The sequence below is a fragment of the Apaloderma vittatum genome, unplaced genomic scaffold (assembly GCF_000703405.1).
Source record: "Apaloderma vittatum isolate BGI_N311 unplaced genomic scaffold, ASM70340v1 scaffold36369, whole genome shotgun sequence".
Lineage (NCBI taxonomy): Eukaryota > Metazoa > Chordata > Aves > Trogoniformes > Trogonidae > Apaloderma > Apaloderma vittatum.
Window position 1 is genome coordinate 23,557 of NW_009734179.1, and position 11,747 is coordinate 35,303.

The window sequence follows — 11,747 nt, forward strand, 5'->3', positions numbered from 1 at the left end:
AGCCGCTGTGCCGGCCCAGGGACACAATCACGCGCCTGGTGAATCCTTAGAGCTTAACCAGCGCGTCCCAGCAAGCGCACCTGGAGCCACACTGGGCCTGGGGCAGGGCCAGGTTCTGTCTGTGCTCAGCCCAGCTGACCTGCCCGCTCACGTTTCTTCTAGTTCAGTTGAGCTTTCTCTGGAGTGCTACGGCTGCAGGTGGCCTATGGATTGAGACCTCTCTTTTCTCATGGTCTGCTGTGAATTTTCTTTCACCTGTCATTTCCTTTCATTCAATTTCAAAGTTAAAAAAACAGTGTGATGTTTCTGAAAGAATAGAATCACTTACTATTTCTAAACAGTTACATTGAAAGGGTGCAGCCTCATCCTTGTTACTCACCGTTAGTTGCCAGGGAAATCGTTCTTTATATGGTCACACAGAGAGGGAAGCCCAGAAGCAAAGTATCAAGTAAATAATTACCTAGAATGCAACTTAAATTGTTCTTTTCCTTATGAAATCATGAGTGAAGTGAACCAGCTTCAAACTGCTGTCACGTAGTAGTTGTTCATAGGAGCATTCAGATCAAAGGATTACGTTCCTGGTTTCCCTGTGGTTTTTGTCTGTTGGACAAGCCTTTGAGGAAGACAGTCTAAAAAACAACTACTTTCAGATCGTTTAACAATGTTCTTAGGATTCTGTGGTACAGAATTTTGGCTATCATATTCATTTTCAGGGACTGGGCTTTTAGTGTTCGGTATTTACCTACTTCTTTGTTAATTGGCGTGTCTATTTCTAAAGCACTTCTGAAATGATGTTAACAGATGCGTGGATTTGCAAGTTACACAGCTACTAAAACACAAATAGCTTCTCTTACAGTTTTGGTTAGAATGTTGCCTATCTGAACGGGAGGCGTAGGGAGCCAATTTCCAAAGTCACAAACGCACCAAAAGAGGAGGTTGTGGGGTTTGGTGCTGCCCCGGCATTGCCACCACGCACAGGGCTGAGCGGCTCGGGATTGCCAAAGAGGGCAGAGCCCTCGCTCAGGAGGCGCAGAGCCATGTGCACTGCCAAAAAGAATTTTATCTTAAAGTATATGCTCAATTGTGATCAAATCAAGCACTCCCTTAAAACATCTTGCCTTTGCAACATGGAACAGGTGCATTGTCCTTTGGTTATGCTGCGAGTTCAGAAACTGAAGACATTTAACTTTCAGAGAATGCTAAGCAGATGTTGGTGTTATATATGTAACTGGCATATGTGTTTTCTGCCTTCTTGTTTGCACTTCTTGATGATGTTTTTTCTGGGTTTTTTTCTACTCCTGCATTTTGAAATTGGAAGATGTTTTGAATTAGTTTAATTTTAACTCTTCTCGGGCAGTGTGAAATGATTGCTTAAACATGTCAGATCTTAACCTCTGCTGAGAAAAAAGTTAACATCATGATTCTTGCGAATAGATCATCGTGACTGACATTGTTTATTGTACTTCTGTTTTTAGAATAATATATAAATGCTCTATGTGTGACACTGTGTTTACTCTACAACCTTTGCTCTATCGCCACTTTGATCAGCACATTGAAAACCAGAAGGTGTCTGTTTTCAAGTGTCCAGACTGTTCTCTTCTGTATGCACAGAAACAGCTTATGATGGATCACATCAAGGTGTGTAGGCATCTTCTCTTGTTTCCTTCATAGATACCGTTTGTCATGCGATGTATGCTGTGAGAAAGTACTGTAAAAAGGCACGGAGTAACAAGATGACTGCTGAGAGAGGTGTTGAAAATTCTAAGAGAGTAATCTGTAAATAATGTGCTCCAATGTTAAAATGTTCTGATTTGCGTGCTCTTCAGCACATCTGTGGTGTAATCACTAACTCGGTTTCTCTATGGGAATGTTGATTTTGGCATACTGGAAATACCTCCATGCACCACGTTCGGTAGGTCAGTTTATTAAAATAATAATGGATATAGTGAAGTCAATTAGTCTGAGCCTACTAAGTGTTGAGCTAAGTATTATTGCACTTGCTAGGAGCTGAGAATGCCGAGTGCTTCATAAAATCAAACCTTTGGTGTTCAGAATTCACCATTAGGAACCAGTATGTTCTTGAATAGGTGTAGAGGTTATTTGCATGTGTGTTTGCATACAGAAATGAACACTTGCATGCTTTGAAGAAAACTTGACGTGGATTTTCTCATAAATACCGTTTTAACTGAAGATTTACTGTCATCCTTGCAAATCACGTTTTTAATTTTTTAGCTGCGCGTATTAAATACACGATGTTATCTTGTTTCATAAATGCCAGATCTGTTGGCAGTGCTGAATTTCTTTTGCCTTACTAACATCTGGTGCCTGGTTAACAGCTGAAGCTGTTGAGCCCATTACCAGGTATTACAGTCCAGAATGGTGGCACTTCATTCCCTGGGTTTCTCAGTAAAAATTGTATCCAGAGTAGGGAAAACCCAGACGTCTTTCTCATCTGGTAAAACCATCGTTTTGCATTTTAGTCTCAACTATGACACTTGTAGCCTCAGAAATCTGTGAAGTTTTATTGAAAACAAGATACCAAGTCTTGAAAAAAACAGTTGCTCTTAAAGCCAATCTTAAGCTTGAGGAGGAGGTGGGGAAGGGCTGACCCAAGATGTTCAGAACTAGAAAAACTGGGTATTTTATTTGTTTCTGAACTAGTTCATATTTACTGTAAGAATTCTCTTCCATTTATGCCAGATACCTTACATGGTCCTTCTGTGCAGCCACACAAAGTCCTGTTTTCTGTTTCCTTTCATCTACTTGTATTGCTTCTTCATTTAACTAAATAGGCAAGTTCCATATATTGCACCGTATGTCTTATTTATGTAATTAATTTTTCTTGACTCAGGTAAAACTGTTGTTGTATCTGTACATAACTACTTTAATACTTTAAAACAACTATTTTAGGAGCATGATCTGAGTGCAGTTAGCTATTCTTGCATAAATGAGGGTTGCTCAGCATCTCTCATTATGAAGTTACTCTCGTTAGGTACAGTTTGGGGACTACTTAACTCTTTTGGCTTTAGTCTTTCCTGCCAGCATTTGTACTTTCAAACAGTGTTGGTGTTATCGTGTTTCACTATACATGATTTAGACATGTTGAGAATCAAATTGGAGACTTAGAACATGCACATTCAGTAACAATATTGTTCCTTTTACTCAGAGTTGCCTGTGCTTTTGCACCTAGGATGCATGTATAGTATTAGGAACATCAGCAGGGAAGCATAAATTGGACTTCAGCTAAGGGGGAATGGAAAAGCCAGTAACAGGGTAGAGGTAAAAGCACAGAAGAGCTCGGGGAGAGGACAAGTGCCAGCAAGGGCAAAGCTCAGTGCAGCGGCACAAAAGGTAATTGTGTGGTATGGCGAGACATTAGCCATCAGGGCAGAGAAGACCTGGGTGAGGACAGAACAGAGAGGGATAGAAACTCAGGAGGAGGTTATTTAAAGCCACAGAAAATAACCTAGAATAATTCTTGCAGGTGTGAATGTTTCTTCTCGGCAAAATGTACGTCTCTTCCTTTAATGGCTCGCTGGAATACTATTTTTCCCAGCCAGCGAGAGCGGGTGGCGCAGGTCTGGGCGGGAGGTGCAGCACTCCAGTTCTGCTGGCGGTAGTGCCGTGGTCACTGGGACACCGTGTTGTGCTTTAATGCTTTTGTTTCTTTTCAATAAGAAATCGCTTGTCAATTATTGTGTTTAAAAGACACTTAGAAAGCTGAGCGCTTGCATTTGACATGGTGACAAGTTATGCTGTGGTGGAATCTCCAGGTCAATCCTAAATTGCCTGAAAGTACAGGAGCCGCCTCCATGCTGCTTCCTCCTTGCCTTGGTGCGAAGGGGCCCTACAGGCAGCCCGCTCCTTTACTGCACAGCTTCCCCTTGTTCTCAGAGCCGCCCAGTTGGGCTCGTGCACTTTGCTTTTTGATAACGTTTTAGTTTTTTCAATTACCGACTTCTCTTTTGAAAGTTGTTAAACAGAAGAACGAGTTCTGCAGATCAGGTTGATATTTGCTCTAGAGCCAGCAGGTAGTCCCAAGAGCCACAGGATTTACGAAAGAACTTCATGCTGAAGTATTTCACTGGAGTATGAGATTTGTATTCCCAGGCTCTCAGAATCAAGAATGCCTTGAATGTCTCTTTGTTTCTGAGATTACCTGTAGGAAAAGTAATTACATTTGGGATGGTTAGACACAACACCCCTGCGAGTTCTAGTTAAGGTCAGTAGGTGAGATGATCAGAACACTGCCCGTGTAAAGGGCAAGTCTTGAGATGTGCAGGAGCCCTTGCCGGTGGATCCGTGCTCAGCAGTGTTAGGTCTGGGCTGCAGCAGTCCTTGTGCGCCCCCAGCCCCGCTGGCTTCTTCCCACTGACTCCCCGTTCACACCCAGAACTCGGACACACGGCTGAAGTCCAGGGCTTCCTGAGCTAGTCGTCCTCTCGGCATCCCACCAGCGCAGGGCACTGGCTCCAGCAACTGAGTAAAGAGGACGTGGAAGAGTTCTTCCCCTTACTGATGTTTTACTTCAGGGCAACTCAGTGAGGATGGGTCACCACCACCTTAGAGCTGCAGGGTGCCCGGGGACGGCTCGCCGGGCACGCCTGAGCTGGCTCTGCTCTGGCACCCCGGGGACCTCTTCTGAGGACCGTTAGCAGTGTGGCCCTGAGGTAGGGTGCTCGGAACCTGAACGTGGCGTAAGACAGGGCTTAGCTCAGCCTCAGCGTTATATACTAATATATCCTAAACAGTATAGTTGCCGGATCTCTCCAGAGTTGCTTTTCTTATTTACCAGTGTGCCAAATCAAAATTTGTCAGTCAAAACCTTTCCCTTCCTGGAAATCTCTAGTCACGTAGTCTGGATTCTCAACTATTAGGTAAGTGAGAAGTTAAACTTCACATAAAATACTTCCTGAGATCTTTTCTCCTCCCTATCAAACAGCAGTTTAAACTTTTTATGTGTGTGTGTGTGTGTGTGTGTGTGTGAAAATCTCTAGCAACTGAAGACTTCTCTTTGGCAGATGGTGCCTGCTAGTGTTGGCTAGTTTCTCTTTGTGCTAGGCCTTGCCTTTACTTAGTCATGTTTCCTTAAGTTGAGAATGTGATCTGATAGTAGTATGACAAAGAAGTAAACGAAGACTTTGGATTCAGAGGGTCTTTTGCGTTTTATCAGTCCAGCTGTATACATCTATGTTAGTTTTGTACTTTTCTCTTTTCTCTTTTATTGTAGTCAATGCATGGAACTTTGAAAAGTGTTGAGGGGCCGCCAAACCTGGGGATAAACCTGCCTCTCGGTACTAAACCCACAACTCAGAACTCAGCCAGTCACAACAAAGAGGACACAAAATCTGTCAACGGCACAGAAAAGTTGGAGAAGAAATCTCCTTCTCCCATAAAGAAAGCAGAGCCTAAAAAAGTTGCTAACCCTGGCTGGACGTGTTGGGAGTGTGATAGGCTCTTCACTCAGAGAGACGTTTACATCTCTCACATGAGGAAAGAACATGGAAAGGTAAATGAATAATACTCAGTGACAAAAACTTGTTACCTTTCAAAATTCTTTCAAAATTACTACGTTCAAAATCTAAACATTTATGGATGTGCTTTATTGTAGAGAGGCTAGAACTGAGCATAAGGTAACCAAGTGTGCGATTCCTCAGTTTCCAGACCTTACTGGGAAGTGTCTGCACAGACAGACAGGTTCACATTTTTTGTATCCTCTTCCTGAGCTGGTTGAAGGTGAGCCAGCTGTAGGGTAGGAAAATCTGTAGCCGCCGTGGTGTGACTCTCTGCCTGATCTTAAAAGAGTTGTTTATGAAAAAGAGTGTTATTAGCCCAAACCGGGGGTGGTTCTAACAGCTGGATTGTGTAGGTCTGCACTCAGCCAGGTGGGCATATGCTGAGCTTCCCGGGACTTGGTGTGTGTTTCGATGAAAGGGCAGATGTTTTCTAAGCAGGAATTGCTTTGCCAGTCCCAACTTGCTGTGTATCTAATGGAACATCCTCTTCCTTCCTGTAGAGACAAGATGCTGTACAAGAAATCATGCTGCACCTGATCACTGAACTCATTTTTCAGTTCCTTTGAGTTTGGCTGCCATTGCAGAAACTAATGCATCCCAAATCCAATTTGGGTGTCCCAGTGAGTTTAGGATGGGTGTGGTGACCGGGACAGCCGTCCCAGGCAGTGCCCTGGGGGCGCTGAGCACAGCCCTCCTCCGGCTGACGCCCCTGTGCTGGGCAGCGCTGGGCAAAGAGAGCTGGGCTGGTTCTCAGCAGAAGCCCTAATGTGACTTCACATCTTATTTTACTTGATCAGTTCTTCCCAGAGCATTGCAGTCACAAGCATACTGCAAAACCGTACTGCAAAGTGTGGTGGTTAATGCGTTGGCATTAATGAGGGTGCCGTGTGTGTACACAGTCAGGTTTTCACCTTTAACAATTTAAGAGCGAAATATGTTGATTTCCTCTTATTTTAATTGGCCTTCAAACATGAAGAGGAAGGCTAGGTTGAGCAATACTGCGCCTCCAACAGCTTTGTGCCGACTAGCCCCAGTCAGATTACCATAGCGTGTTTCCTAATGGGCTCTTTCAGATTTGCATGAACGACCTTTCAGAGCTGCTTTTCTGTCCTTCCCTCACACTCCATCTCATCTCGGCCTTGGTAGCAAAAGGGCTCTCATCTCGCTGCGATGGCCCTCGCTCCTCTAGCCATTCCAGACGCGGCTTCTGCCCACCTACACACCTCCCACCGTCCCCTCCAGGCTGTGTAGGAAAGCGTCGTTTTCAGTGATGGTGTCACCTCTGCAGACCCCCAGCAGCCTGGCTGTAGCTGTTCCTGAGCAGCGTAGCCATTAGGGAGAATTAGAACAGCAATGCAAAGGGCAGAACTGAGAGCATAAATATTAGATGAGTGGGTTTCAGTTCCTTAAGCATTTCTGTGTGGCTTGAGCCTATTAGTATATAGGACTGAGAATTCTTTTTATTATTAATACTATTAATATTAGGCACCAGAGAATGTCTCATGTCATATTAAAATGTCCACATGGGTTATTGTGCATCTCCATTGTTTAAGAATTTGTGACTTTTCAGAGGGTAAAAATGAAGAAAACCTTTGCTATTGAGCGCTTTTCTTTCCTCTTACCAAAAGGTTCAATACGTGCACTGCTTTTACTGAGCTTTTTTAATTAATGAATGTTTTTCTTCTTCCTTTTTTTTTAAGCAAATGAAGAAACATCCATGTCGACAATGTGACAAATCTTTCAGTTCATCCCATAGTTTGTGTCGTCACAATCGTATCAAGCACAAAGGCATTAGGAAGGTTTATACGTGCTCGTAAGTTCTGCCTTTATTTGCTTAGATATAGAGTGTAAACTAGCAAAACACACTGTTAGTTGAATTTCTTTTCTTGATTATATAAAAGCCAGTGTCCTGTTAATTCAAATGAGTAGTTACTTATACAGATAAATAGGCCTAACTATTTAGTCTGTCTTACAGCCATAAAACACAGCAGGCTACTGAGAATGCCTGTGCATAAAGTCTGCTCGTTCACTCTGAATATAGATTGCTCCAGTGTTTCTCATTTTATTTTGTAATTGTGCCGTTTTCTTGTAATAATTACCTGTGCAATTGATTGGGAAAACACTGTCACTGTCTTTAGTAGATTGTACTCCGGTATGGATATGTTTACTAGTCTTTCTGATATTCTTCAGAAACTACGGCTGCTGTTAAGCCTGGCGTTGGAATCTGTGCACGTCTGCTTTGTGTCCTTGTAGGCACTGCCCGGATTCAAGACGTACTTTTACCAAGCGGTTGATGTTGGAAAAACACATTCAGCTGATGCATGGCATTAAAGACCCTGATGTGAAAGAAATGACTGAATCAACCCACATGGAAGAAAGGGAAGTAAAAGAAGACACAAAGGTAATCACGTGGAAGATGCGTTCAGTCACTGAGAGTGAATTTTTTCTGCGTGGATGCTGAGGATCTTTAGATAGGTGCAGGTGTTTTGATCCCCTGACTGCCTGATCTTCTGTGAAGCAGAGCCCAAAAAGTACCCCAAAGGTTTCAGCAGCAAGTTCTGTAGCGCTTCCACTGGGACGTGTTGTTGGACAGACTTTCTGTGTGGTTTCACCACTGAATGACAGAGAACGTAACTTACCCCTTAGTAGTTTGCTTTAGGAGCAGTTAGGTATCGCTTAGTAAGCAGTAGTAATAAAGTAGTTAAAACAGAGTTCCAGAAGGTGGTGCTGCAAAGTTCCTGGACTGATTGCTGCATTCTGTGTACAACTGAAGTCTCCTTGGGGGTGTGCTTGGATGCAGTCATGCTGGCAAGTATCTGATGTGGTTTCTGTGGTGTTTTACGTGCTGTAGGTCTGTCAGAGCTGACACAGACACATTTTATGTGCAGCTGAGTAAAGAAAGCCCCTAGTTTTCCAGTGTGTACAACATGTATTTGCTTGTATTGGTTCAATATTTTATTTGTCAAAGTCATACTGGAATCTGCCAAGGAAGAGTTTTTGAAGTCTGCGAGTCACAAACAGTTATGAAAAGGACTGCGTATTTATGCTTCCCTGATAGACCATTTATGGCTTTTTCCAGGTCCCCAGTCCAAAGCGTAAACTGGAAGAACCCGTCCTGGAGTTCAGGCCTCCACGAGGCGCAATCACTCAACCGTTGAAGAAGCTGAAGATCAACGTCTTCAAAGTTCACAAGTGTGCTGTTTGTGGCTTCACGACAGAAAATCTCCTCCAGTTTCACGAACACATTCCTCAGCATAAATCTGACGGCTCTTCGTACCAGTGCAGGGAGTGCGGACTCTGCTACACATCTCACGTGTCCCTCTCCAGACACCTCTTCATCGTCCATAAGCTGAAGGAGCCTCAGCCAGTATCCAAACAGAACGGCTCCGGGGAGGATAATCAGCAGGAGAACAAACCCAGTCACGAGGACGGGTCGTCTGACGGCGCGGCATCCGACAGGAGGTGCAAAGTGTGCGCAAAGACTTTTGAAACGGAAGCGGCCTTAAACACTCACATGAGAACACATGGCATGGCCTTCATTAAGTCCAAAAGGATGAGCTCAGCTGAAAAGTGATCAGAGTTTTTGGGACACAGAAATCTCTCTCCGCATTGGAACACTAAATGACATTTTTGCTACAGAAAGTTCACGGTATAATAGTGTTAAGAGTACTGTTCAGGCTGTTGCAATATATTCTGCATAAAAGTGTCCCCCTCACCTCATTGTCTATGCCCTCGAAACCATTGAAGCAGTATTTGAGTTGAAAAGAGTTTGTATATATTTAATAACTTTTATACTCTTTGTTATGTGTTTGTATCTGTATCTAGTGGAAAATTTTGGTTTTTTTCTGTTTTGTTTCTGTTTTTTTCTAGTAAGTTTCTTTAAAACAGAGCTCTGAAGGCTGGGGCAGTTCCTTAGATTCTCTTAAACTGTTTCTTACTTGCTGGCTTCTGGGAGAGAGCTTCGCCAGTGGAGGTGCGGCAGAAGGCGGTGCTTGGACCAGAGAGGGGAGGGGAAGCAAGCGAAGGTGAGATTTTAAATTCTAAGAACTTGTGCTTCTAAATGCCTAAGGAAGCTTTTAAACTTTCTCTTACACACACACACATATATATATATATAAAAAAAAAAGGAAAAAAAAAAAGAAGGAACAGTACCTCTGCATACGTAAGATGCAGTGCTGGTTTTAGGTGGCAACACCGGAACAGGTGCAGACCCCCTAAACTGATAAAGTACTTTTGAAAAGTATAATTGCACAACTCTCTGTATCATGAAGTGATTTTTTTTTTTTAGGCCATCAGGTGCTCATGATCAAAGCTCAAATTGTTACAAAAGGGCTGGGCTGCTCTGGATTTAACAAGTAAGATGTAATTAGAAGAATAGGTTTATAATGATGATGTTTTTTGTCATGTAATTTATTAAACATTATATAGAAGCGAGTACACAGCATTATGTATTTTCCCTTATTTCTGGTTATTGAGAGAAAACAGTTAACCCTCACTGCAGGGGTTGGTGTTCCCAGCTCTGTACGCTAATGCCAAATGTTCTGGTGCTCGGTGTCCCGTTACACCCACAGCTGTGCAGGAGCGAACACACCACCCGGGTCAGGCAAACCGGGGCTTTGTAGCTGCAGCACAGCCCGCGGGAAGCTGGTTCAGCCATTTCAGCCGAGTCCCACGTCCCCAGTTATGCTTTCACAAAGTACAAAAAGGTACCATGCTGTCCCTTTCGTATAGAGTTCTCTGTGAGAGTTATATTTTTTGGTTGGTTTCTGCATTTTATACCTTGTATGTATCCCTAAAAGAAAATTTTTGTACTTTTTTTTAAAACAAATTGTGTATATATAGATAGCTGCATGATTTACAGTAGTAGTTGTTTGGTTCCTTAAAAGTCTTGCTGCTGTCAGATGTTGATATACACTATGTCCATCACAACTGTATTAAACACATTTCATGTGTAAATAAATGTGGAGCATTTTGCCCCTGAAGATTTGTGAGATTCTGTTATTTATCATTAAATTCCAACAGTTTTAAAGATGGAAGTGTTTGAAAAAAATACGGATCCTTCTCGGCCACTTCTGTAAAACTTCTTAATCACTCTGGAAGCGATGTATCGGATACTTCTGCTTTCTCTCTTCATCCTCCTCCTTCATTTGGTTCGTGAGTAAACGCGTGTTATCCCGTGTATATTACTCGCATATTGAGTGGTTACGAGGTACTTCTCCATCCTGAAACACCCACTGGTGTCGCAGGATCTCCGCGTGTAGCACATGCTGCCGCCCATCACCGCCCCACCCATCGCGTGGTTACCTCTCTGACACTTGTTTGTTGCTGTGCACCGTCAACTGTACAACAAATGAGTTACCACTATGCAGAATGGCGTTTTGTATACAGTGAACGGATAATAAAAGTTAAATTTTCACAGCCATTATTAAAACTTCAGGTTATTTTCTCTTTTCACTCTCTTGCACTTGTGCGAACCAGTAACGGGTCGTTGCCAGTGCTGCCAAGAGGTGAAACGTGGGCAGTTACCGGGCGGTGCCCTGGGAGCTGTTGGGCAGGAGGGGAGGTGGGTCCCGCACTGCCCATGCCCCAGGATGGGGGCTACAGCTGCACGTGAGGTCTGACACTTGAATTGTTTGCTTTTAATTAATGTTGTGGCACTGACAGTCAGTTACAATGCTGGTGTTCATATTCCTCCTTTCTACACCTTCTTTCCTTTCAGGATTTAACAGTAGTGGATTGAACCTCATAAACTCTGTGAGGTAGGAAAGGGATTATTTAGCCTCCGCTGTTTTGCAGCCACTCTTTTGGTTGAACACAGAGGTACGTAATGCGGCACATCGGCTCCAGCAAGCAGATCAGAACAGGAACACTAATTAAGGCTTCAGGGAGCATTTAAGCAGGCAGGAAAGCGCTTTAGTGTCAGGTCTGGGTTACCGTGTGGCTGCTTCGCTCTGCCCACCCTGTACAAAAGCGGGGATCGCTGGTCTCCGCAGAGGCAGTGCCTGATAGGTAGATAGGGGGGTGTGTGTATAAATGTGTATATATATATATGTATGTATATTCTCTCCCTCTAAGCAACTGAGGAGTGCTTTGGTGGTTAAAAGTGCAGCTCTCGAAGGCTGCTGCTGCTGCCCACGCCGTTGGTGACAGGGTGGCAGGGCTGGCCATGGTGCAGCAGATGCCATGCCAGGGGTTCGCCCGGCGCGGGGTGTCGCGCTGGCAGCACACAGG

The 11,747-nt window shown here is 43.7% G+C and overlaps 1 protein-coding gene across 1 annotated transcript in view; it reads left to right on the top strand.

The window, feature by feature from the left end:
* ZNF532 (zinc finger protein 532) overlaps positions 1-9,601 on the top strand; it is a 22,762-nt gene extending 13,161 nt beyond the window's left edge. The window contains exons 4-8 of the mRNA XM_009876167.1: positions 1,476-1,638; positions 5,231-5,509; positions 7,217-7,329; positions 7,770-7,917; positions 8,596-9,601. Coding sequence (XP_009874469.1) covers positions 1,476-1,638; positions 5,231-5,509; positions 7,217-7,329; positions 7,770-7,917; positions 8,596-9,090 — 1,198 coding nt within the window. The 3' untranslated portion in view covers positions 9,091-9,601. The remainder of the gene's footprint in view (positions 1-1,475; positions 1,639-5,230; positions 5,510-7,216; positions 7,330-7,769; positions 7,918-8,595) is intronic.
* The last annotated feature ends 2,146 nt before the right edge of the window (positions 9,602-11,747 follow it).